This window comes from Oxyura jamaicensis, chromosome 6 (assembly GCF_011077185.1).
Source record: "Oxyura jamaicensis isolate SHBP4307 breed ruddy duck chromosome 6, BPBGC_Ojam_1.0, whole genome shotgun sequence".
Classification (NCBI taxonomy): domain Eukaryota; kingdom Metazoa; phylum Chordata; class Aves; order Anseriformes; family Anatidae; genus Oxyura; species Oxyura jamaicensis.
In genome coordinates this window covers 24,159,536-24,186,602 of record NC_048898.1, presented here as the reverse complement: position 1 = coordinate 24,186,602, position 27,067 = coordinate 24,159,536, and the positions used below count along the sequence as shown (strand labels likewise).

The window sequence follows — 27,067 nt, the reverse complement described above, 5'->3', positions numbered from 1 at the left end:
AGAAATGGATCTTCAAGCATAGTTCCTGCGTTGCTCACAGGAAAAGCATCAGCTGTACCCATCTGGATCCATCCCTGTTGGTAGTTTCAGACAAGCTGCCCAAGCATGGAAATAGAAATGTCTTCTCTTGGCTAAATCAAGTTGCTTTCTATCATTTCCATAGCAAACTGCCAAGACATGATATGAAGCAAGCATGCATTAAAGCTGTCTGTATTCAGCTGGTCTGAGTACAGAGGAAGGATTTCATGCTTGTAATGGGATATAACTGTCAAGACTGGTAATGCCTTCTGTTCTCAGCTGTGCCCATCAGCGAGATGACTGAAGATACAAATGAAGGAAGCAAATGCTCAGGTCATCTTCACAACAAAAACCATCAAATATATACTCCTTTCTGAAGCATTTTTCCTTCACTGGACATCAACAAGGTGAGAAGGATTAAAAGGTAGCTCGTTTTGCTTCTCACAAAGTACCCTGGGGACCTCTAAGTCAGGTTTTAACAGGGTTAGGCCCTACAGAATAGACAGTTTAAATATTTAAAAATGAAATGAAAGGAAAAATACACTTAATAGATAGCATCTTTATAGATCAACCATGCAAGCAGATAGACAACAGAAAACTAAATGGAGAGCAAGCCAAATATACGCTTTAGTTAATAATACTGAATGAAAATATAATTGCAGTGTCATCACAAATAGACTGCTTATTTTAGGAAACCCTGAAAGCAATCAAGCCATCTTGTTGCCTTTTTTTTTTTTTTTTAAATCATTATTGTGAAAGAAAAATGCTTGCAAAGGAAGTGTTGTAGCATGCAAAAGAAACTAGCAAAATCACCCAGTAATGTTTCGGCTCACCAGAAACCATGCTTTTGTCATAGGAATGGAGACAGAGACAGAGAGAGAGAGAGCGCAAGCAAAGCAAGATTGCCCTCTGCTTCCAGTTAAAATTCTTCTTTATTTACACCTGTGCCTCTAGCGGGTAACAACAGGAGAAGTAATTTAATGGAAGGACCCACAAAGTGCTGGGAAGTACCAGCTGGAAGAACAACATCCTGGCAGGGAAATGTTTTTTTTTTTTTTTTTTTTTTTTTCTTCCAGTTCCCTTCAGGGAATTAAGTTCTCTCACCAAAACCAGGGGAAAACAAAACACAGGCAATCATGACTGCTTGGTTTGGATTTTTGTCCCCATTAGTCTACCCTGGTCCTACGTTATGTGGGACAGCAGTGAGCCCATGCTAGAGAGCCTGGCTCAGCGCACACACGTACAGAAGGACATGGTACATAAAGGTACCTCCATCACTTGTTGACAGTTACAGTTTTTGAGGCAATAAAAGAAAATGCTGACAATTTCACACACCCACAAAAAAAAAAAAATGCCCATTATGAAATCTGGATCTGAAGCCATCTGTAAGAAAGTAGCAGTAAAGCTAGACGAACTCCTGTGTGCAGGCTGAGCTGTAAGGGTTGAAAACACACAAGCAGCAACGGAACAACTGCAAATTGTGCTGGTGGGGTTAGGTTTTATGAATGGGGAGTAAGAGATGAGCCATTTCTCCATGAATTAAACATCAATCATGACTTTAGAGAAAACCAAATGGGCTGTGTAACCTCCTGATTGTTTTTTATTAAGATTTAGATGGAATTAGTGTTAAAGGAGGTCACTAGTTACATGGAAATTGGATGGAACGGGACTGAGACAAGGAAGCAGAATCTAATTGAGAGACACAGATCAGCAATTAGGGAGAGTGGAAGAGCAGCCAGAGTTATCCTGTCTCATGATGGGCAAGATGATGCAGGGAGCAAGAGACTGGAAATGAAGGAAACATAAAAGATGAAATATGACACTGGAAAGGCAGACAATTGCCAACAAAAAACACTTTCTATTTTTTTTCCTAAACAATAAATAGTCTTTAAGAGCCACTTTGGAGCATTTAATTCAGTTGCTTTTGGCTGACCTGTTAAATAGAAACAGCAGCCGTAGGGCAGCTGGGTGATGATTCAGGGCTGCTGTAGTTGTCTGTGAATGGGAAAAGAACAAGAAAAGTGGCAAACTTTCTATAAAGAAAAGAATATTCTTCCCAATAAAATCTGGATCTAGATTTTCAGCTGATGCAAATTAGTGCAACTCCTATGGATCATCTCAGATATAAGGCTCTGTTTTACTGCTGCTAATCGGAGGGGGAAAAACACCAGCACTTAAACCACCAAAAGAATATTAAAAACAGACAACAGCTCCCATGATGAGAAATTTGGAAACAAATTTAAGAAAATTCTGGTCTCTACTCTGTTTCCCAAGATAACAGGTCAAAGTTTTCACAGAATTGCTCGCACAGATGAAATTTCAAATAAATGGTTTATTCCCACATCCAAATGAAATTGAATGTCATGACATGGAGATTTTCCACAGAGTAGAAAATCAAAATGTTGGCCAGATTCACTGATGAGCAATCCATGTTGAACTGCTCGTGGAAAGCTGTGCCACTGCCAGGTTCCAGGTCAGGAGGAAGAGGGGAGATGGTACAGGGGAAGAGTTTCTATGAAAACAGAGAAAAAAAAATCCTGCAGTAAAAATCCTGCAGTGCAATCATGGTAGACCTTTTTCTCTCAGCTTTGGAAAATAGTCCTGGGATTATTCATCAGCCCAATGGGCACTTCCTTCAAAGCACAAGAGGAAAACCACTACAAATGACATGGTACAACATAGTTAGGAAGTAATGCCAAGTGCAATTAACAAGTAATCTGCAGAACATATTATTATGAAGCAGGCCTACTGCTTGGGCTTGATTTCTCCATTAACTGCACAAGGCAATGGTTGGGGAGAGATTTTTTTTTTTATTTTTATTTTCTAATACAAAGTGCTATCAAAATAAGAGCTTACTGAATGACAAAACAAATCTTTTGAAATCTGGTCTCTAAAAAAATTATTGCCAGTGTTCCCAAACCACTTTACATGACAATTGCTTCAAAAGAAATCCCAGCAACATGAAAGGGAATGTAAGACACCTGGGACGGGCAGTGGGAAAGCACATTAAATTTTAATGCTGTTTTTTCGTGTAATGTTCTCTCTCTTCTTCGAAGTACTTACGAAAGACAACCAGTTTCTGACAGCTTTGAAACCTGAAGGTGCTGCCCCAGTCTTCTAGAAAAGACATTGGCAACTATCAGCAACCCGAGTGTTTCCTAATAGGTCTGTGGGCCCAACAGAGGCAGGTGTTGCCCCTTTGTGAGAAGCAGGATAACACAACGCGTCCAGTCATTTCAATCAGTCACCCTATGAAACAGAAGATATTCCACAAGAGATGTCCAACACAAATGTGGGCGACATTGCATGGAACAGGCAAGACCCAAACACACGCAACAGGTACTGTCTGTGGCAGTTCAGGGTGACAGACCTGGCATAGGTTTCAGAGAGCAGAACATAAAGATTTGGAAGGGGATGTGAGCTGCACATAGCTGGGTGATGGTGTAAGAAGGTGGCTGATCAGTTTTAGTGGGGGAAATTTCACAGGTTTGGGTCAAAGGGATCACTAAACAGGGAAATCCTGTACAGTGAGCATATGAGGTCAGGCTCTCCTTGGGAGCAGAGGCTTGTAGCACCACCTGAACAATGTGAAATGATTTTAAGTACAGTAGTGCTGCTCTGGAAAGCTGCTTTCTACCACTCGCTGCAGCCAAACAAGGGAAAATCTGTTAGAGTCAACTCTGCAGTCAAGCCAGGGTTGAGTTTTCCCAGCTCTCAGAGAAGCAGAAGAGCCATACCACCCTCTACCCCATGTAGGATCAGGGCCAGGCGGAACAGAAAAGGTGTTGAGGCCACACGCTTTGTCAATCCACACAGGATAAAATCAGGGCATCAGAATATGTCATGGCTTTCCCTAACAGAAAAGTGGGGGAGTTTGAGGAACAAGCACGTGCACAGCACCTCACCCCTGGCTATGCACCCCAGGATTAGTATGAACAGTCAGTACAACACACCCCAGCTGCTGGCAGGAGGACAGCACAGGAGCTATAATCCATCTGTCCTCATTTAGAAGCACAAGAAACAAAGTACATTAGCCTCTGGATGAGGATGTCTGGATTGCATTGTCATCAGGCAACCCTTGTCCTTTTACTTAGGGAAAATAAATCATCTATCAGCTCACTGCTCATTCTGTCTCCTTCTGGCAGGACTTTTACACACTAACTTTGAAACAAGAGAGCCCAGAGGAGTCTCCAGACAGCAGACATTTTTCTAGCCCTCCTCCCTGCACATCCCTACCTTTCCATCCACCTTGTCTGAGCATTACAGGCAAGGTTTAGCCCTTTTTGTATTTCTTCAGCAACCTCCGTCCTAAAGAATGGGAAGAGTCTGTAGGGTACTGATTTGGACTCAGGAATCCTAGTTTAACGGCAAGCTCTCCCATGGCCTGCGGGGTGACTGAAGACAAGCACATGCCTAGTTCTGCCTCAATTTCCCTATCTGCACAATAGAACTAAAGATGATGATTTCTTTAGCAAAGAAACAGTATCTGACTCCAATGAGAGTAATGTCTGCCCCAGGAAGCCAGCGCTACACAAAACCGCCCAGAGCCCAGTGCCTCCTCTGTGCGTTACGGCTTCTGCCAGGAATCTTCTGAGTACACCGTGCGACTGCTGGGAACCAGTCTCAGGTCACAGACATCCTTTTCCAAAGGCCCAATAAATCGCATGATGCTGTCTGAGAAAGATTACTCTAAGCAGATGTTCTCACCACCTGATTTGTCTATTCAGGTGTCACAGAAAGACCTCAGCTCACGCTGGAAGTATCAGCAGCATAATCAATGCTGTGCCTCTGTGAGCTGCTTAGGTGAATTCGTGCAGCAGTCCAAAGGCTAATGAATATAGTACTCCTTTGGCAGGGAGGGAGATGGGAGAAGGAAGTGACACTGATTAATCTGTGATCGTTAATAACGTTTTTAAGTCTTGCAAACGAAGATAATGATATGGGTAATCAACTGTCTTTCTTCAGGGTATAAACTGATCATCTACTGGGATAAAATGGGAATTCCTATAACACACGTTTTCTTGTCCATTGTAAAGTCACTTGATGGCATTAGCAGATTGATCATTTTCTCGCAAAGTCACAGCTATTCATCACTTCCAGATGGTTTTGAAATTAGATTAGATGATCCAGGAGTGCAGCTCACTATAGCAAATGCCAATATCCTCTCAATCATTTTTGTTTCCTAACTTAATAACCATATTTGCAATTTTTCTTGTCAGATCAAGTTCTAAATTTTACTTTTCTTTCTGTGCGCAGTCATTATTTTCACAGAGCCATTTTAATTTCATGGATCCTATTCTGAAGAGTCCATATATAGGTTTGCACAGCTGCATGAGTGAGGATAGTACAATGAACTCACAAGGACACATCAGAGTCTTGCAATAAAATTCATAGCCAATAATAAAATCAGCTGCACCACAAACAGTTATTGCAATATTCATAAAAAGAGAAAAAAAAAAAGAGAAAAAAGAAAAAAGGAGAGAGAAGACCAGAATGCAAACAACTATTTAAACATCTCAGTCTTTTCTAGGTATCTCAGGGTACCTAGGCAACTTGGATAAACCAAGTTTTGATATCTTCCCTCTGATCTCTCAGAAAGACTGTTCTGATAGACCCTAGTAAGCACAAGCTGGATAGCCAGCTTTCAAGCCCCATTTCCCAAAAGCAGGGAAGATAAATATGGATAGCGCTCAGCATCCTTCATCACAACAGCCCCCACATGTAATACTTTCTGGAATCCCCTCCTACTGGAAGCAGCAAGTTGGATTTAGCTTTCTACAGATCTCTGATGAAATCTTCCCTCCAGATTCCCTCTTAATCAAATCCCCTGCTCTGCTCAGTAGCAACAGCAAAGGCTACAAAAGAAAGACTGATTTTTTTCAAAACAGTTTCTTTCCCTTTTTCTCAAGCAGAGTGCAGCTACAAGAGACCTGACTGATGGCACAGGAGTCTGAAGTCCTCTGCTGGGCCACATGAATTGAGTAACACCATGTCTGTGTTTTTTCTTTATGCACTCTTGAAAAGAAACTCAATTACCTCTAGGAAGAGTGATGTCTTGGTGTTTCTGCCAGCCACTCACCTCTTCTCTCATTTGCCGAGATTGCTAGCAGGGGTGGCAGCTCCAACAGGGTGCCAGCTTTGGGGGGTGAACGCTGGCCCACCAGGGAGAAGGCCATCTCCTCTGTCCATATTCCAGCAAAGGCACTAGTTTACACCACGTCTCTGTTTTCACCTTACTTCCCTCAGTACAGCCACACAGAGGTGGCAGATCCGCAACTTCCTACCCCTAAGCAAAGGGGCAGGATCATTCAAGGACATTGTGTCAGCTTGTAATTTTCTTTCCTATATCAGCTTTTAAATGTGACAGCAAGACTTGAGCGGAAGGCAATGAATGTTACTTTGCTTAAAGAGGAAAGATGATAATCACCTTATCAGAAAGTGACAGGAAAATGCTCTTGACTCCCATGTAATTTTGAGCTCAGTGGGAGCTTGGACCTGGGAGCTACTGCCCCTTTCTCATACTCAATCTGCTGCACCTGGGCTGAGTGCTAATCAGAATCTGTCCACATTGCCTTCATGCCTCTACATACTTTGCTGATGTCTTCCACAAGCCAGTCAGTTCTTCAGAATAAGAGTTAACTCATGCAATTCCTGGCCATGATGTGGCTGTTAAACTTTTAGAGGGATTTAGAGAAAAAATCATATCCAAAAAATAGAAGAAAATCATGAAAATCATGCATAGGATACTAGGCATAGGATGCTATGTCTGACCAAGAAAGTCCCTTATTTACAAATATCTGTAAATTAGTAAAGTGTAAAAGGGAAACTTTTTTTTTTTTTTTTTTTTTTTTTTTTTTTTTTTTTTACTTTTAGCATCATCTGCTTGCTGCTGTTGGATCAGGGAACTGAGCTAGGGTTACCTCTGGCCTGATTCTGTGTTGTCTGTGCTCTTCATGCCCTTTCTCTCACCTCAAGAGTCTCCTGGCCTCCAAATCACCTCCAATGTTTCATAACTGCTTAGTCATTCTGCCCCACTCTTCTGCCACCCAGTGATGCATTGCCAGTAATTACATGGATCTCCTGAAAAAAAAGTGCTCCCACTTCACCTCTGGTAAAGCTGTATGGCCATGTAAATGAGAAGGTGCTGGAAAGGGCCGGGGCTCACAACCTATTAATTTACAACCAAGGATTTTTTCTAATATATGCATAGCCAAGGGAAGCAGTCACAACTATGTTGGCAGACCAGTCTGTATTAAATCCTCTCAGTGAAAATGTTCATACTCAATGGCGCATACACAGATATATATATGGATCGTTAAGTATATGTACATATTAACACATATTTATATACACATACATGGGTGTCTCTGCATAAATATATATTGATCAGCAGAGACAAACTTAATGGTCCCCATCCATATATGAGTGTCTGCACACACACATGTATAATGAGTCTACTAGAATAGCAAAGCCTTGCAGGACCGTGAAGCAAAAAGGTTATTTCTGTTTACATAGGTTTATAGAGATACTTAGCTCAGTAGATGAAGTGGCAGGGATAATAATTATGAGTAAGAGCTGGAACAACATAAAGACTTTCTCTGGCCCCACAAAAATATCTTGTCTCTGATTTGAATAGTATAGATTAGCAACTACTGAGAAAATACTAGAAGGGGAATACAACTGAATTCATTTTCACTGGTGGACTACCTCAGGCAAGTAACATCCTGCACCTACGACTTGTCAACACAGAAATGTTAGACCCAACCCATGAAAACAAAATCATTAGAAGATGTACCAGTCACCAGCAAGGCCTGCAGCACAGGAGTTAGAACACTGTGCATTTCAAAAAGACTAGTGCTTTCTAGTTACTCATTGGGTCACCTAAGAACGTGCCAAACCCTTCAGCCTTATCTATTTATTTTCCTAAAGGACTCTTTGTTTTGTACAGTTGTACCAAACACTATGATGTGCTTTAGCACATACCTGCTGAAGTGATGTGACACTAACGGAGCTGAACTGACCAGCTTGTCGATGAGATGGGTGTCAAAATAACTGTGAAAGGAACCACGGGAGCAGATGATCAACCAGGAGTGAAGAAAGGAGAGTAGATTCACCTTGCTTAGTCAGTAGTTCCAAGTTAGACTTGGAACTCAGCTCACTTAGTCTCATGGTACTTCCCTGTGTGTCAAAAATCTACATCCTGAGGTGGAGCCCACACAGCTATGCTTGCAAAGAAATAATTCATCCTTGCACCCTTACAGCCATAGAAAATGAAAAAAAAAAAGAAACATAAAACAGTTCAGGTTGCAACAGACCTCTGCAGTCTATCTTGTAAATTCCCCCACTAAAAACAACTCCAATTCCACTACACTAGGATATTCAGAATCATATAATGGCCCTACATACAAATCTGCAGATTTTACCATGCTGTTCTGTTCTTTAGGACTGTTTTAAGACAAATATATACAGCATGAAGCACAGGATCCCAAAACCTAGTATGCTCCTACAATGCAATTACTGTAACCGCTCACCTAACAGCCATGAAGTGATATGAAGTTCTGTGCTAAAACTGTAGTAGCTTCGTACAACCCAGACAGCACTCACAAGATGTGCCACAAAATGAAAGTTGGGAATAACAGTCATTCTATTGATATACTGATTTTAATAAAATAGTATTATGATAACATTGTTAATAATGCAATATGGTAATAACAGTCGGGCTATAATGACTCTTTAATACGCATCCCTCTCAGGACATTATTTTTCAGTAGCAGCTGAACGCAGACCACTTTGGTGCAAATCAATGGCAGAAATTTTCCCTTACTCAAATATTAGCACAGTCTTGGCCCCTCTCTATGTCCTGCTTCTGCCTTAGGAGTTCTCCATCCTTCGATGGAGGATGCTGATCACAAACCATTGTACTTCTCCCTTTGGCTTCTTGAAATTGTTGCAATTCCTACCCACGAACACAAATTCTACATAACTCCAACCACCAAAATGTTATTCCGTCTTAGAGGATGACCAGTAGCAACTAAAAGGCGTTGATCTCTTCTCAGACAAAGCTACCACAAGCTCAGTATGGTTCTATACTGCCCTTATAGATCGGTTAGCTAAAATTTTCATTGTGAGAAACACCTAAACGATGCATATAGAAGTGGTTTTCAGCCACCCTTTATAAATGGGCTGTTTCCTAACTCAGTTCCCTTAACACTGTGGGTAGGAGTTTCTCTAAATATTTATGTTAAGTATCACGTGAAATTCCTTTTTATAGCTTTTACAGACTCTCAGGAATAGTTTTAAAATTTCTAATGATGACTAATAATAACAACAATAATAATAAAATACCTGCCAAGATTTAAAGAAAAAAACAAGTCAGCTGTCAAGAAAGCTGATTTAGCAAGATAACCTTCATTCTACAGTCCCTATCAGGCGACTATGGAAATACAAGTAACAATAACCTTAGATTTTAAAATACATCTTATGCTTCAAAATAAAACTACACTGATTTATAAAGTAAATGGGTTGAATCCATAGCTACTTGAAACTGATTAGCTTCACTGATTTCAGTGAAGGTGCTGATGTGCAGATCTGAGTTCTGATCCTGCTGTGTATGTTGGGGGTTGGGAAGTGACACACATCCAGCACTGCACAAAGAATGTCATTGAAAACCACCATGTTAACAAGCACAGAAAGTGGAACATTATTGCTGCATTTGGAGAAAAATGTGTAGAGTGGACAGAATGCAGATTCTAATATTTAGTCGTGGACTGGTATGTATATCCCCCAAAAGATGTTCACAGCAGTCTTGTGAAGAGGCTCACAAGTAAATCACACTGTTGTGCTTTGTTCTTGGAAAAAACAGGGGCAATATTTGCCAATTGCAAAGCAGCAGATGCAGATATATTCTCCTATACAAACAAGTACTCCACTTTTTTGAAGAAAAAGCTGAAGGCAGGGAATGTTTTTTGAAAAAAAAAAAAAAAAAGAAAAACTAGCACCACTACCAAAATTGATGCAACTTCTATTCTAATAAGAATCTGAACAGTTATCTGTGACACAACTACAGAGGCTGCATTGTGCTGCTCTAGCACTGTTTGGAAAACAAACTCCAAGTCCCTTAAGAGTATAGCTCCATAATTACTTACTTAGGCCTTCCTAGGACAGTTCAGCACAGAAGATAGAGATGGCCTATACAGGAGTTAGCTACAGCTTCCTGATTCTCTGGCTGTCCAAGACTACAGCACCAAGACACTTCATCTGTCTTGGCACAGATGGAAAAAAAAAAAAAAAAAAAAAAAAAGCCAGCTCAAATGACCCTTTGCCAGAAGAGGATTTCAAGATTTCCCCCCAGTCCTTTTCCTGCAGGCAAGGTGAGCCTCCAAGCCCCCCTGTAAGAAACTATTCAACTGCAGGTACAGACCACTACTCACCACACAGTCACTTCTGTTTGTTTAAAGCTGATGTGTCAGATTTTTGAAATGCAAACCAACACAAATCACACAACCCAGTTGGAATAAGTTCAAATCACTAGCAGAAATGCCCCAGACACAACTGTTATCTGATCCAAGATTCCTTAAGAAACTGGTGACAAGCATACACAGCAGTCTCCTTTCAGTCTGTCACTACCTGTGGCACCAGCAATGAGATGCACCTACGCATTCCTGCCACATAAGCAAGCAGATGGACTGAAACCTAGAAGAAAGCATACTGGGACTGATTCTCCTTCGTCTTGCAAGTAGTGAAAATCTGGAGCACTGCACAGTGTAAGGTGCAGAAAGCAGGAAAAGCAAACCTATCATAAAATGAAAACTACACTACATTCCCCGCCCCTGAGTTAGGGTGGGAACAATGCAACATCAGACATGCATCACCGTCTGATGTGATTAACTTTCTTCACAGCACAGCAGATAGACTTTGCAGATGTGCCCCAGTCTAAGGACAGTGCCTTGTCAGCTTGCTTTCTGATCTTTTTCAGAAAGCTGTTCCAGCCAGCCCAGAGAAAACACAGGTAAGAAGGTATCTCTGCAAGCAACAAAGGCAATGCATCTAGTCCTTGCTTTGTTTGGTGTCCCAGAGCAGAATGCTCAGATCTGCCTTGCTCAAGAAGTCAGATGACTCTTTGAGATTCCTTTGAAAAGTTCCCTCTCTCCCTTCACTGTTAAACTCAGATCCTGGCCTGCTATTGGGCAAGGATTACTTCACCAGTTCCATCACCCTTACCCAGTGTTACATCACTCTTAGGAGGCGGCTTCAGTGTCAGCTCAGGCTCTTCTTTCCACTGTATGGGTAGATCATAGCATGCTACACCTCAGTCCAGGAACGTTGTTCTAAGCTCAGCTCTGCATATGCACACTGAGAACACCTTTAGCTTGAACTAAGACCAGATGTACTACACACAATGCAGATAGCAAGCAATGAGGTTGAGGAATATTCATATTCAGCAGCAATTTCAAAAGACACTCAAGCAGCACAACTGAAGCAAGCACAAAACTGACATTAGGTGCAACCATACAGGTCTCTGGCCTCTGAAGAGCACTGCAGTCCTTGGGCCATCAGCTCCAAGGAACACTATGTCTTTGCAAGAAGGGACCTCTGGACTTAATTAGTCCAACCTCCTAAGAGAGACTGTCAGCATCTTCTTATCGGGTCAGATGCATCTTCATCTAGCAAGACTTGCAGACATCCAGAGGTGGTGATACCACTCTGTAGCCTGACTGGGCTGTATCATCGCCTGGATCAGTAGCTTGTCCTACAATCCCATCTAAACTCACAAGTTACAGCTCGGGATCACAGACACTCTATCTGGGTCTGTGCCCATCAGCATAAAATGCAGAACACCACCATGCATTCATGCAACACTGCGTGTGTAGGCCACACAACACCACACTGCACAGCAGGAGGCCCACCACGCACCGGGGGATCTCCATGCACTCCTTCTACCACCACATTTTAAGAAAGTTAAGAGCTGATATACTTACGTCATTATCTGGGTCTCTATGCCAGAATCTACAAGGGATCCATCCACAAAAAGTGGTGTTGATGTGAAACCATATTTATTCCAAGATCTTCCCTCATCAAAACTCACCCTGGGATAAAAGCAGACAAGATTTATACATATAAAAAGACTTACTCCAGAGCAACTGCAGCAATTAAATGTTGGCTACGGTTTGCAAGATCCAGCTGCTAGATTTACAGACAGGCACCAATCTTTGCCATCTCCTAGCCCACTAGTTCATATTCTTAGTGTATTTTGAAAGATCAAAACCTTAGAAACTATAAACACCAGCAATAAGGACATAGATATACTTGATCCAGCTGTACATCAGACCTCAAGGGATAAAGGGGCATTGCCAAGTCCTGTTTCTGGATCAAAAGAGCACCTGGCATGAAGCAGTGCTCAGAGCAACCCTGCTCTGAATGCAAGAAATTTGCTGTCAACACCATAGGATGTTTCAAACCATGTGCATATCAATGCCATATGGCATTAGCTACAATCTTCCTATCCCCGTTAATACTTGTTTGCCATCCATCTCAGCAGCTGCCTCTGTTTTACAGAGAGGTGGAGGAAGGAGGCCAAACTGAGCCACAGTCCGTGGCTAGTCTGGTGCGCTTTGCCTGTTACAGTTGTAAAGAAAAACTGTGCACTGGTTAAAATTAAAGCACTTCCCTTCTTAGAGGCTATGAGTGTTGTCGCTGTCAGTGACAAGCCAGGGTAATTCAGTGGTAGGGATCATCTGTCCCTACCCACAACCATCTCCTGTCCCCACAAAGGTGCCCGGTGCCCAGTCCCAAGGCTGCCTTGCTCCCTGGCTGGGGCAGTGGGACAGGCCCCAGCTGTGAGGCCTTGCCCTGCTGTCCCCTTGGCTCCTGGCTTCCCAGCCCCAGGGAGCCACCAGCCCTCACGTCACCCTGACAGACTGTGCCCAAGAGTGCAGGGAACAGGCAGAGGAGGGTATGCACACCCAGCTGCCACTGTAGCAGGAAAGACATGTAACCTCTGCACTGTCAGCCTGAGAGCCTGCATCAGGCTCCCAGAGCTTCTACCCACCAACAGTTCTGAGACTGATGAAGTTTCTTTCTACCGACAGATTTCACGCCAGTGCTCCCACATAATTTTTGCCCAGAATTTCAGCTTCAAGTTCCACCACTGAAGGAAGAACAAACAGAGAAGCACGAAGGTTTCTTGGCTCTGAAATTATTTAATCCTCTCCCTGAAGGGTCATTTAAGAATTCTCTGTAATTCTGTGAGGTACCTGGGCTGTAAAAGCTGACATAACCCAAAAGGACATTACCACAGACACAATCATGGCATAAACTAGTTCTCTAAACAGCAGGAAATACTTCTCATTTTCAAGTGAGCATAAAAGAGAATTTTGACTTATTTTCCAGGTGAGAAAAGTTTGAGAGTGTGTGCATGTGTGTGTTTATGCATGTAGACGTGCACCTGAGCAGCTGAACTTGCCCAAGGGGGTCCTGTTGAAAAATGAATCCTCCCTACTCCAAGTAGGTAGCATCAGGGACATAGAGATGACACCTAAGGACTAGCAAGTCAGTGCAATATGTATTACAAACAATGGGTTACAATAACCTGAGATCTCTAATGGGAGAAGCCAGGGTTTGCACGCACCATTTCCTAAATATATGCCTCTCGTAGTAGTGCCTAGGGAAACCTTCACCTGATTCACAATGCACATCTGCCAGAGAAGGAAGCTAACTATGGACCAAAGACAGAAAGCTGGAAGAACAACAGCATACAAAAAGCTTATCTGCCCCAAATCTATTTATTTAAATGTATGTATCTTCCTTTACACCTGTGCATTTGTATGCTGTTCTGCTTGCATGCTTATCTATCTAAACAGCATTTCAATTTCTGGGGAACAGCATGCTTCATTAGGTTAGCTAAAGTTCTCTCAGCTTTTCAATTATCCACCCCTCTTTTCTCCAGGATGAAACTTATTGTACAATGTCTCTGCCTGAGAACTAATAGATATACACGTACCCTTTAATCTATTCCACTCCTGCCCATAAAACAGGTGCCTACTGAGACAATATGAAGCAAATTCCAAAGCCCCTAAGGGTACAATTTTGGAAGAAACCTGTTGGAGCTTATTGATAACAGCTCTAAATCACTCCTTATTTAATGGAGTGGGTGGGGCGCTCATAGTACTGCACATGCGATTTCATGAGACTTGGTGGAAAGGGAGAATATCTGAAAGAAACCTTTCCAAAGCAGACAAAGGTGATCTGGGTTCTCGTCTCCTGTGTAAAGTCAACCCGTGACCAAATCTTTCCTGAAATCTAAGTACATGCACTTGGATATAGTGTATTGTTAGGTCCAAAGAGCCTCCACAAGGAAAAACAATTAAAACAGTTAGACCTGGGTTAAAGAACATAGCCATAAACGGTTAATACATGACTTACAGCTCTTTCAAAAACTGGCTCACCTTTCACTCTTCCAGAGCTCAACTTGCCACAGTCTGATGCACCTACTGCTGGTGACTCCTACCCTTGGCTAACACACACCTCTCCTGCCTTGGATCATACTTGGCTTGGTTTAAAGACTTGGGCATGGTCCTCTTGATGTCCTCTTTCTTGTGGGATCTTCAGGTATGGTCATGACTACCAAATTACCTAGCACAGGCAAATGTTTCTAAGTCACACAAAAACACACTAACTACAGGCAGAAAGATGCTAAGCAGGAAGTAGCTGGAGCATCATTATGGGTCTGCTGTTACTTCTTTCTTGTATATCCCAATTACAGGAGGCTGTTGACAAGAGGGTTACAGCCTAAACTGACCTCTGGCCCTGACTCAGTATGGCTATGCATATAATATGACTGCAACAAAATCACTTATGATAAAACAAACCTGGAATCCTTTAGAAGACAGTAACATTTAGCAACATAACTCCACCATCCTTATCAGCATTTATTGTCCTCTCCTCTCCCTCCATTTCTCTGTCTTACCATAATAATACTACTGCAAGCAAAAAGCAGAAGTGAGGGACACCTCTTCTCAGAAATACCTGAAGCACAGACTGCTTCTTACTCAGTATACATGTACCTGTTAGCAGCAAGAAACCCCACCTGAAGTATTGTAGTACATTACTAGTGAAAAAAAATCATAAATGTAACTGTATATGGCCATTATATTTTTATAATGGTGCAATTATCACTGTATTCATTATCAGAAACAAAGAAAAGGTAAAATGCAGATAAGAATGAGCTCATTTGCTCATTTAGAGTGTAGACAGTAGAAGATGCTAACCAGTTGACAAGAGATATTAGCACTGCTGTCAGCTTACCCTCATCAGGAAAGCTTCTCAAAGTAACAAGTTTCCTTACCACAAGTGCCTGATGGGCACTGACGTTTGTTTCAGGGCCACTAATGCCCCTCCCCAGTCCAGAAACCACACGTTGTATTCCTCCTCGAAGATCTGCAAGCAAAACAAGTACTGCATGAATGCTCTACTCCACTGGAAAAGGAAGGCTAGGAGAACGAATAACAGTAAAATGTTCCATGCTTTCCTTCTCTCTGCAAAACATACCTGTCTCCAGGAATTTCCACCGTCAGAAGAGATGAACATGCCAATATCAGTGTAGGAAAGCTCAGAGCCAATATTACCTGCAACAAAAGTAAGGGCGAGAAGTTCTTGTGTGAACTTTTTCCACGAAACCACAAGTACTTGGTCTGACAAGTGCTTTTTTGCTGTTCTTTATTCAATTCTTATCTAAAAGCAACACCACAGTTAGGTGCCGAGATCAGTTACAAGAGTTGTGCAAAGAGGAAACCAGTATCCATTTAAAAATTGACACTGGTGAGAAACAGAATTACCGCAGCTTACTTTCCCAACAGACTGTGTTGTTCATAATTGCAACCCATTAACAGCAGGCCTATTCTAGACCTACACATTTGAAAAACTGCATATGAAACCATATATCCATTTGGTTCACACAAATCATCAGAACTGCAGCAGAACAGTGGCCACTGTCCCTAGCCACTTAGATATTCCACTGCACGCACATCTTTCTCTGAACTTCCAGTTGTCATGCTCTGGCTGGCAAGTTGCATCTCTGTGATCTGCCAGTCTTTGTCATGAGTAATTACCTCTATCTCTACTTCTCACGTAAAGGAGAACATCCAAAGGCAAGTTACTCACACAAACCCAGTTTAAAGGTGGAGCCCGGTCACCACTGAAGCTCATGATTAGGTGGCTAGAAAGTCTACTCTGTCAAAATGCTCAAAAACCTAACTGACCTCAGAACCTGCAGTCAAACAAGCAAAGCTTCTTCCTGAAAGAATGTTTTGGAATTAATGAGGACTGTGATGTAATGAAATATTAGCTCTCTTTAAAGAAATCTGGTTTGTTTAGGTCTGAAACTCACCTGGGGACAGAAGCAGTGCAGACAATTAAGCTGGATCAAATGATTTAGCAGACAGGTAAAGACCATATTGAGCATAATTTGAGACAATATTGATTGTTCTCATTGACCTAACAAATTGTGAGCCTCAACTTACGGCACTTTGGAGGGAACTACTCTGCCTTCACCATGTGTTAGAAAATGGATGTGCCACACATCAAAGCAGTGCAAAGTTCATACATCAACCTGAACTGTATCTACAAACAACAGAGCACAACATCATTTGGCACAACACCAGAGCTAATTAACTCTGACTTCCCTACTTCCCAAAGAACCCAATGGCTTAGGGAAAAGTTGCCTGTTTTTCCTGCTGATCTGTCAACAATACCTTCAATCAATGCTAGGTGGGATTCTGGTGGTAGGAAAGTCTGTTCCATAGGAAGCAGGCAGAGGTAGCACAGACATTCTCTATCAGAAGATCTCACAGTAATAATGGCCCATAACCACTATATTGCTGCTGAGCCTGTGATTTCTTTATTCCAAGTCAATTTTTTACACAGTGAGCCACTCTTACACCTTCCGAGTAAGATTGTTTTTAAAACAGGTGTCATTTCCATGGAAGGAGGGAGAACTAATATTTTTTCTTCAAAAAAAAAGCAAAGGGAGAGGTGACACTCTTACACATCTGTAGCATCAACAAGAGCATAATAAAAATACCCCAATGAAAATGTTAATTGAATTTCTGACATTTAATGCTGGAAAATGAGAAATTAAAACCCAGATGGAAGTTGACACACTCCTGTCAGCATCGCGGAATAGAACCAAGCACTTTGTTGTGACAACTCTTTTTCCAAAAATAAAACATCTGGCCCAGGGAGGCAGGACAGCTCAATAAAGACTTCTCCACCAGTGTTCAGGATATAGAAACACCACATTGTTCACCTACCTAATCTTCCTTCCCTCACACCAACAGTAATAATAAACTGTTTTAGAGGAAGGTACAAGGAAATCCCGCCTGTTTTTCTGTGTAAAGCTGTTCCCTGATTTTCTTCATTCTTTCCATCTAAGCTTCGTTCAGCTGTAAGGATTCAAACCCACACCGAACATACTAACTCCCAAGCAAGTGAAGAGGATTTTGATATTAAAATATAATTCTTCCATTAGCAAGAATCTAACCTCTGCCCTCCTATTGAGTCTGAGTTTCACTTCATTGCTGGAAATGCACCACTGTAAATCAAAGAGCAAGATCGCTCAGCAGAGGTTTTGAGCACCCCGTGTCTGTGAGAATAAGTTGCAATGCTTATCCTGGAACACATTTGCCAACATGGTGAGACACTCCTGATGTTGTGAAACTGGTTAGTGGAAACAGATGTGTATATTCCCAACAGGTTAACTTTTTATTGTACAAAGCTATAAGGCAGAAATGATATTCTGCCTCTTAAAGGTTAATTGTTAGACTGGGAAAGCATTCATCCCATGCACTGGCAGCCTGAAAAGAACCTCATTTACTAACAATTTAGATCAATGCCTAGAATCTCACTGTCCTGCTGCCTCTGCTTCCTAAAAGGTTAAAGAAAAAAAGCCTCTGCAATCACAGCATCATGGCTAGGGCTTGCTCCTACACATCCATCTAGCAAGTGTGACCTGCCAGGAGTGATGACTCCACTTGGCTAAGCATAAGAAGATCAGGAGGTTTAAACCAAATTATCTCGCCCTGTTTGGCCTGGATCAGTGAACTGGAAATCACAGTGTTTCCCTTGTTGAGCCATAAATGTCATGAAGGGAACTTGTGTTTCACGTTCTGGCTTAGTCAGGCAGACACATAAGAAGAACGTGTACATGTACAGAAGAACATGAGAATGGAAATGGCTGGAAGAAACGGTGCAAATTCATAAAGGCAGTATGCTAACATGACACAATTGCAAGCCACTTGAATTAAAGAATTAAGAATTAAACTACCAGAGACAACTAAAGTTAAAATGAGCCTTGGAAAGAATGGTTAAGCTACTTGAACATATTTGAATGTATGTAGGAGCCTCTGTGAAAAGGCACCCTCTGATTTAGAGACCCGCTTTCAATAGCACCGGCCATTCAGAAAGCACTTTGTTGTCCCAGCAGTTCCCACAGAGCTGTGGGAGCTCTGAGCACGGGTGGTAGCTCTATCCATCCTGATTAGGTTGTGTGCAGGCAATGGAGGACAAAAGCGTCTGTGACGGTTGTCAAATTAATTACAGCGGGTCATCCACTGCCACTGTGCCAGTATTGTAGCAGATTGTCATGAAATCATTGCAACCTGCCAAAACACCATTTTGCAGAACGTCCCACAGCAACAATGACCCATGCAGTGTTGATGAAGTGCTGCCATTCTTGGGGCAACACTGTAGCAAGTAGGTACCATGCACAAGACAGGCTTTCACGAAGTCCAGGCTTCACCCAACAGGCTTTGTTAAAACTCTGTTGCTCAAAAGGTAGAACATAGCGACACTGCCTGGGAGCATAGCCATGAATATAGACCTTACTCTCATTCATACTAATTCCAGCAAACTGGTAGACCTACATCAGTGGTTGTAGTGATGTCAAGAGAGAGGAGTTAATAATGCCTTTTGGTAATGATCCCATGCACATTTGGGCTCAGACCTGAAGATGGGTTATTGCATAGCAACAAATACCTGGCAGACATTATCTTTTTTGAAATAAGAGGCCACATGCGTTCTCCTAGTCCATAGCACAGGAGAGTTAATTAACTTGCTGAAACAGAGCTGAAGACTTTTACATTAACAGAAAACATTTCATACATACTCAGGCTCCAGGTGAAGCACGGGAGAGTGCTGAGAAGCACTTAGGTTCTTACCTGTTGCTACCAGCAGCCCAGGAGCTGTCTCCTTGCTGGAAATGCTTCCTGAAGTATATGGATTCTCTGAGAGTTGCAGGTGTAAGTGCAACGAGCAAAAGGGCTGTTGACAGGAAACAAACAAAAGGCAGAAGTTTCAATACACAGTAAGTCAAGTAACAGAGGAATCCTTGGTGTTTGCAGACAGATGCTCTGATCCTTCTGAAAATGACCCCTCTCCTTTTAACACTGTTGCAAATAGAAACATATATTCAGTTTCTGAATAAGCAACATAAAAGTAGCTGAGAGCAGAAGAAACAGGAATGCTGCATTACAAGAGAGCGTATCTGCATTTGTTTTTTACCAACAATCTGATCTAGAGTACTTCCTCTTAGTAATTTTCATATTCTGATGCAAGTTCAATAAAAAAGGTCAAGCAAGATGGAAAGAATTTTCTTTTTGCATAGCTTCATAGATTTTAAAGGAAATCTACTAAACTTGCTTAACACCTAGCAAGTCAGGAGAAAAACAAGGGGAAAAAATAACCAGTAAAAGATCAGGGGAACACCACTCCTTTGAAACACAGGGGCTACAGCCTACTGTAAAACACCTGTTCACTGAATGTTGTTGAATTATGTTGCAAGCCCAACCTAATGTTCTCATCCATAAACTGTGCCCCAATTTGGATCAGCTGATTTTGCAAATCTCTGACTGGCAAGAATCCCTCCTTCCCAGCTGTATGTGAAGTTTTGTCAACCCGGAGAGTAACGTAAGAGACTCTAAAGGAGTTAATTGTGCTTTAGAAAGGTCTGCCACTTACCAGCTGGCAAACTACAGGATCCCCTCTTAGATTGGTGGCTGGTGCCTGCAGCAAATGCCAGTCTCTGCCCTTGTTGTAGGTAATAAAAGTCTTGATTTGGTCATCTATCTTTTTGTTAGCCAGGAATATGCCTTTGATCCCTGCTACCTAGGAAAAATGGAGAGAGATGAAAAAAATACATCGGAAAAACAAGCCAAAGGAAAGGCCCATCTGAGCACTCTCAGCAGTGGAAGCTCTCTGCAAAAGCAATAGTCATCTCAGTCCAGCCTTAGAAGACTGTGAATGGCATTACAAATACATCACGATGCTGCCTGCACAACTGAAAGGCCATGTGCAGTCCCTCTCTCTAGAAGGGAAAGACAAGGATGTGAAAGACAAGGATGTTCACAGAGCAAATCCCTAGCAAACAGCCCAATTCTAGATTTTCCTGAGTGGTTACAGACAGGCCCATCATGGCCTTGCAGGGACAGCATGCACATTAGCTTTATGAGTCCAGGGTTGTGGTCTGCCCCACTCCCTTCCTAGATTTCTGTAACACAGGAAACAGCAGGTCACACCAGAAGCAGCATAGAATCTTTTATTTTGGTCTTTTTCTTCTTTTACACGAAAGATAGAAATCCTGAATATGCTGAAACATCGGTGTTTTGCAAACTTGGTTTCTTCATGCTCCTTCATTCCCAAATTCTGTCAAAATCAACCCAGTTGTTCCAAATGTTTTGACTTTTGTCAGCAGAACCAATTCCAACAGAATATGGTCCTGCCAAAATGTCCCCAAGCAGATTTCATGTTTAATCTGGTCTCTGTTGCACAGCTGTCAAAGTGAGACAGGAAGAAGGAACTTGGTGCAAATCTGAAATTTCCAGGCAACAAACAGGATGAAAATCCTTCTGGTTCTAAAGTTCCCTGAGTGACACTACCCTTTGAATGATTTCGTGAAAATCTCTATTGGCACTTAACAGCAAAAATTGATACAAAGCTGCAGAGCGCAGACCTTGCCCAGGAATAGGAATTAATGCATGTTTACTTCAGCTGGTTCACCACAACACAGATTTATTTATTTTTTTCAGAGGCAGGTAAATATATTTAAGGAGATGAAAGTAAAATGTAAAGCTTGTTCTTCATATTGATCCATATGTTATTTGCAAGTTTTCTCTCACTGCCTCAAGCCACCTGGATTTTTATAAACTAATTGATGATGTTGTTAAATTGTCATTATTCAGGCTGAAATAAATGTATAATTCTGACTTCTATATGAAACTGGAAACATATTTCTTTGTGTTATAGTAGAACTTCCCCAAGTCAGTCTGCAGCCACTACTATTAGTATTACCAAGTAGTTAATATTGCTGTTTCTTGCTGGCAAAGTCCTGAGCCCTGAGCCTCAGCAGATCTTTCAGGCGACAAAATATCAACCCACCAAAGCCAGAATGCTTTGAAGAAACCAGGAACTGTAGTGACTACTACTGTTCTTGGTCAAGGCTGAAAGGCCTAGCAGAAGAAGGAGAACAGAAGATGACAAAGGGTAGAACTTTTCCATTTGTTATATCTGGGCAAATGACACCTGTAAACTTCTGCTTACAATTCATGAATTGCTCAATGCTTACAAAGGTGTAATTCATATTCCCTGCCTATGAGTAAGTATCTCTAGCAGTCTAAGAGGAAAACCCCTATTTCTAGACCTTCTTTACACATCCACATTAGAACAAGAGAGATAACTGTTCTCCCTTTTGGAAACGTCACATAGCATAACTAGTCATTGACTTACATCACACCAGTAGCAGAAAGCTCTGCATCTATCCCCACATGAGTCTGCTTAGCATCAAATCCAGTAAATGCCTCTGGGCCAATCCCAAAACAAATGGGGATCTTGCAGTCCAGGTAAGAGATTTATACTTGCCTGAACTAGCAAGCAGTGGCTGTTCTTGTAGGGTGACCTTTACTACATACCTCATAAAGGTCGATGATGATATTCCCTTCCAGTCCTCTACTGCTTTTCACGTTTTCCAAGGCCAGGGTGAAGTAAACCCCTCGGGTGTCTGAGATATACAGGTTATATGTATCATTCTGGTTCCACTCTTGAACAGCTGCAAACACCTGATTCTCAACTGTGCTGATAATATGCATGTCCTGTTAAAAGAAGACAAAAGGCCTATTACTAGGATCTCTATATTTCTTTGCCCTTTGGGACATGTAGTAATTACCATGACTTATGAAAGAATGGAGATGGAGCATGAATTATAGGTATGTTAAACAATTTTCTGTTAGAGCGAGCCAATAAATTACCACCATTGTGACTTTTTTGCATTTCTATCTTTTAATGACCACCAGCTGGGCAAAGGGTTTTTGCTTTCTTCATTTTTGGTAGCTTCAAGGAATTTCATCCAGCTTCATTTTTTATTTATAAATTTGAAAGCGAGTTTTATCACTCATGGAAGATTCACAGCCTTGGAGCCTGGAGTCTTCTCAGTCACTAGCTCTGGTGTAGAACCAGGCTAAACCAGTGACAATTTCCATTCACATGCTGAACTAAGAGGCTGTGCTTCCAAAAGGTAAATGACCCGTTTCAAGAAACAAGAATTGAGTTAATGTATCTTTGAAGCTGAGGCATAAAGAATAGTTTGAGCTAATGCTGGTAGTGATTTTTAATAAGACACTTTTCTATTAAGAGTTTCTTCATACAGGCTATCAAATAATCCACCCACCAACCTTTTCCGGAATCCTGCTGGTGACAAAGACATGAAGGTTGAGCAAGGGTTTCTCCATTTAATTTTAATATCAAAGAGATTTGACAGTGCATTTCCTCAGTATTTCCTTAAAGCAGGTTCATGACGTGGAAATGAATTCTAGGGTAGTGATGGGTATTGAAGCAGTTCATCCTTGCCACCTTTGTTGAAGAAACTCTGGATCAACTATAAGCAAAAGCACTGCAGTTATGTGGGACTTTATTTATCTCTTCATACCTATTTAAAGTTTCCCCAAGATGCCAAGGAGCCTTGAGTATTTTCTTGCACTATTTCTGCGTCAAGAAACCTTAATTCTGAAAGTGTCCCAAAGGACAGAGAGACTCATTTGGGGTAAGAGTATCTGGGAGAAAATCAGCTTAACATTCCTATCCTGCCTAGGAGATAACCTAACCTTCCGTGTGAGTTATCTAGATGGAAAGTGGGGGTAGAGTAGATAGGAAACTTAACATAGCCTATCAGTATGGAATGTGGAGTAAAAAGGTTTGAGCCTATTTTTTTCCCACTAAGTGCAGCCTGTGGGAGATTTGCCATTTCCATCAATGAAGGGAGACTAAACCAGAATGTTTGGTTCCTGCCCAACAGCTCTAATTCTTTGAAGATTAAGCACATACCCAACCTGGTCCAGCAGTGTGACAATAAAGCAAATCACCCAATGACTTCAATCTGTTTTAACCAGTTGCAGTGGAAATATTGCATTACTCTATTGCCAGCCTCACATATGTACAACTCCAGCAGAATTCATTAATGTACATCTGACAGAATAGTTATTACTGTACAGCAAAAGTGTTCCATTAACTAAGCACAACATAAACAAGCCTTTATATGGCTAAAAGACTTTGCCATGAAACTTTGCTTTAAAGTAGGTTTTTGTTTGTTTGTATGACAAAAGCAACCCTGATTTTATACTACGCACCAGTTCCAAACCAGGGCCACTAACAAAACATCTCATAGCAGGCCAACAACCTACAACAACATCAGTCAAAAAAGGAGAACAATCACAGGGCACTCGTTCTCTCTATCCACTTGTCTCCATCATTTGAACGATGGGCAGCTTTCAGTGTTTCATAAGGTGGGGGCATAAGTACTGCTTTTTTCCTGAAAAATGGCAGCAGTGTTTCTCAAAAGTCAGTGCACTGACATTGTGAATCCCACACCACAGAAGGACAACAAACAAAACCAAAACTATATCTGCGCTACACAAGTGTCAATGCACTGTGCACTGTCATCAACTCCAATGTGAAGAAGTTGAGGTGCAACACCAGGAGTACAAGACAGATTTCTCGCAACTATTAGAAGTTCACAGCTACAAGTTAAAGCAAGTATCCTGTATTTGCTTGACTGTACATATGCCACAGGCAATCAGAAAACTATATCCAGCCCACCATGCAAATATGCCCAACAATTTTACAATTATCCGACAAAAAATTTCAGTTGTGGAAAGAAGTAAAGGTGAAGGCCATTACTGCTGATTATCAGTCCCATACAACAGTAACCTCAGTAGCCATTCTGTGGCTACAAAGAGCAGGAGCAGTCTGCGCTGCTCATCAGGCTACCCAGACACTTGTATCCAGCCAAGGCACTGTAAAGGTTTGTCCCTTCTGTTCTGCACAATCCTAAACAATGACTGCACTAGGTCATTTGAATACCAGGGACACATCCTCCTTGCTGAAGCTTGACCCATTTGACCTGGTAGATAACTAAGGCCTAAGCAAGGAAAGCCACACACAGTTTTGTAAAGAAGCACTAGCTTCCCTCCCTCTCAGCTTTGCTGGTCAGTGTTAATCTTAGGCACTGCCATCCCAGTTGTCTCCTAAGCAGCATCATGCAGTGGTTCTGTTTGTCCAGAGCATCACTAATGCACAATTTCTAGGCAGCCAACTTCACCTTCATGACTTGTTGACAACGTCCAGCCATAGATGGGGACAGTGGAGCTGACATATCCCATGCTTTTCTCATTGCATGGACGCTGCACGAGTGCTCGGCATTGTAAGCATTCTCCAGAACTCCCGATGTCATGGCAAGGCTCATCAGAGAAATCTTCAGTAGACAACAGAACAAGACTGGGAAAAGGTGTTACATAGCAGATCCGTCAAGGCTGTGAGAAATAATCTGCAGCCAGCAACACAGGCTCAGGCAAGGATCTCAGTGAAGCAGCATTTTTATTTGGTTGCTTCTATGTTTTCTGAGGTACTTGTTCATTTCCATTTGCTCTTTACAGAGGACAAAGGACCCTGCTTTTCTAAAATGCTCACTGATCAAAAGGAGTGAGAGATACAGATCCCAACCTCATATTTAAGAACGATCATCCAAGTAGCACAACAAATGTAGCTCCCCACAGAGGAACTCAACTGAGGTGCTTCACCACTGTGCAGCTGTGTTATTCAAGATACTAGATATCTGTGTTCATAAATGGTGCACTCACCTTAGGAAGAGAGTATTTGGGCAATTTAATCTGCGCAAAAGGCTCCCGTCTGTATGACACATAGTAATTTGCTCTTCCACCAGTTGTCACCTGTGGAAACATCAAAGAAAGTGAGTGATGGCCCTTCTGAGACACCCTGTGCTGACACCTTTAAGAGGGTTTGATAACTTTTTATTTTTTATTTTTTCCCAGATATCTTTTCTGTGACCTGCACAGATGTCCCTGAAAGCCTCTGTGTAACTCTATCAAAAAAATCCCAGACTTGGGAGGGCTGCAGCATTATTTACTTAAGCTGTGCTATTGTACTCTCCACTCTGTCTCTTATGCTTCAATTCCAGTATGATTTTAACATTAGGTATCTCATAAAATAGGAAGAAGTGAGTACAAAGTGGTATAAAGAAGATCTGGTTTTTACCACACCATTCCAACACAGCTACCTTGGACAAGTAATTTAAAGTCTCTGTGCTTCTGTTCCTCTTCCATAAGAAGGAGGTAATACCTCTTTTCTCTGTTGCTTCACAGTTTTGCCTGTTTACACCTTGGAGCCACAACTGTCTTCCAACAACCTTTTGCAGTGACTAACATGAGAGAAGCACACTAGCATTATTTAATGTAAACAGTAAATACAATGAGCTCTCTTGGAAAGCTGGAGCTAAGCCCCTAGGTGCTTTTTGTCACTATTAAGCTAGTTTCCTTGAAATCATACCATCTCTGAATGAGGGTGTGAGGGGATAACTGCTAGACATCCAAATCTGTGCTTTTATGGAGTGAATGAGCTGTAAAGACTACATATAAATGCCACACATTGATTAGATCTAGCCCTGATAACTTGCACTATATGGGATTTCGAACCTGTCACTAGCCTTAGTCTTGTGGGTGTTCTTTTTGGCACCATTTCAGGCCTGGCTACAATGAGGATTACATAGCTGAATTTCCTATATTCTGCTGTTTTGGCAAGCTTGCAGGTTTGGAGATAGAACAATATATATAGCACTTCTCTGTTATATGGATTTGTTGGCTTCTTACGTTTCCAATAAAGCTAACAGAAAGGTCCTAGATTCTCTTCTAGATATACTCCCTTTTATCTGACAGCGATAGTTCAGAACAAGCTTACATGTAATATTGCTATAACATCAATTATATTCTCAGTAATGGTATCACCTCTAGATGGTAGCATTCTTCCCTAGAGAAGCTGTCATTTGAAGGACATGGCATTACTGGTCATGAAATTTGGTATCTAATTAACTCAAGGTAAGGCTTTTCTATTGACAGCTTGAAGAACTGGAAAGAAAGGAAGGGTTAGAAATAGGACAGGCTTCTACACTAAGACTTCTCTTTCTGCTTGTTTGACATTTTTATTTGTAATGATATTACAGTAGCATTTAATGCTCCCTAAATAAATAATAATAATAATAATAAAAACAACCATTATGCCATACACCACATAAGAAGGCAGAAAAACAGCTCATATCACAGTGAGCTGAAACTGTACGGACGACATATAGCTAAAGTTGAGGGGAAGCAGGCACAAAAAGGAAAAGCAATTTGCTTACAGTCTCAAAACAAGCCAGTGGCAGAGACAGAGACACAAGAGTCACCTGACTCACTCCAGGCAAAGCTCACTGTGCGCTGGCCCAGTAGCATTTCTGGGCCCTGCTCTTCAGGTGCTAGGATGGTGAAAGGGCCGTGAGTGTTATTTCAGAAGGATATCTTTCCCATCTAATATTACCACATCAAAGTCAAATTTTCACATTTGCTCAAAAGCAAAAAATCATTTTTTCAGTAATTGTAGCAATCAACTGTAAAAACAATGCCCAAAGTATCCCTCACTTCTAGGTCATGCTATGTCAACAGCGCAGGGAATATTTAAATAT

General features: G+C 41.6%; 1 protein-coding gene across 2 annotated transcripts in view; it reads right to left on the bottom strand.

Moving 5' to 3' along the window:
- SORCS3 (sortilin related VPS10 domain containing receptor 3) overlaps positions 1 to 27,067 on the bottom strand; it is a 280,892-nt gene that overhangs the window by 43,856 nt on the left and 209,969 nt on the right. For both annotated transcript variants that reach the window (XM_035330191.1, XM_035330192.1), the window contains exons 8-14: positions 25,194 to 25,283; positions 21,975 to 22,154; positions 20,029 to 20,175; positions 19,230 to 19,332; positions 15,565 to 15,641; positions 15,362 to 15,453; positions 11,997 to 12,104 (exon numbers count right to left, since the gene is read on the bottom strand). In XM_035330191.1, coding sequence (XP_035186082.1) covers positions 11,997 to 12,104; positions 15,362 to 15,453; positions 15,565 to 15,641; positions 19,230 to 19,332; positions 20,029 to 20,175; positions 21,975 to 22,154; positions 25,194 to 25,283 — 797 coding nt within the window. The remainder of the gene's footprint in view (positions 1 to 11,996; positions 12,105 to 15,361; positions 15,454 to 15,564; positions 15,642 to 19,229; positions 19,333 to 20,028; positions 20,176 to 21,974; positions 22,155 to 25,193; positions 25,284 to 27,067) is intronic.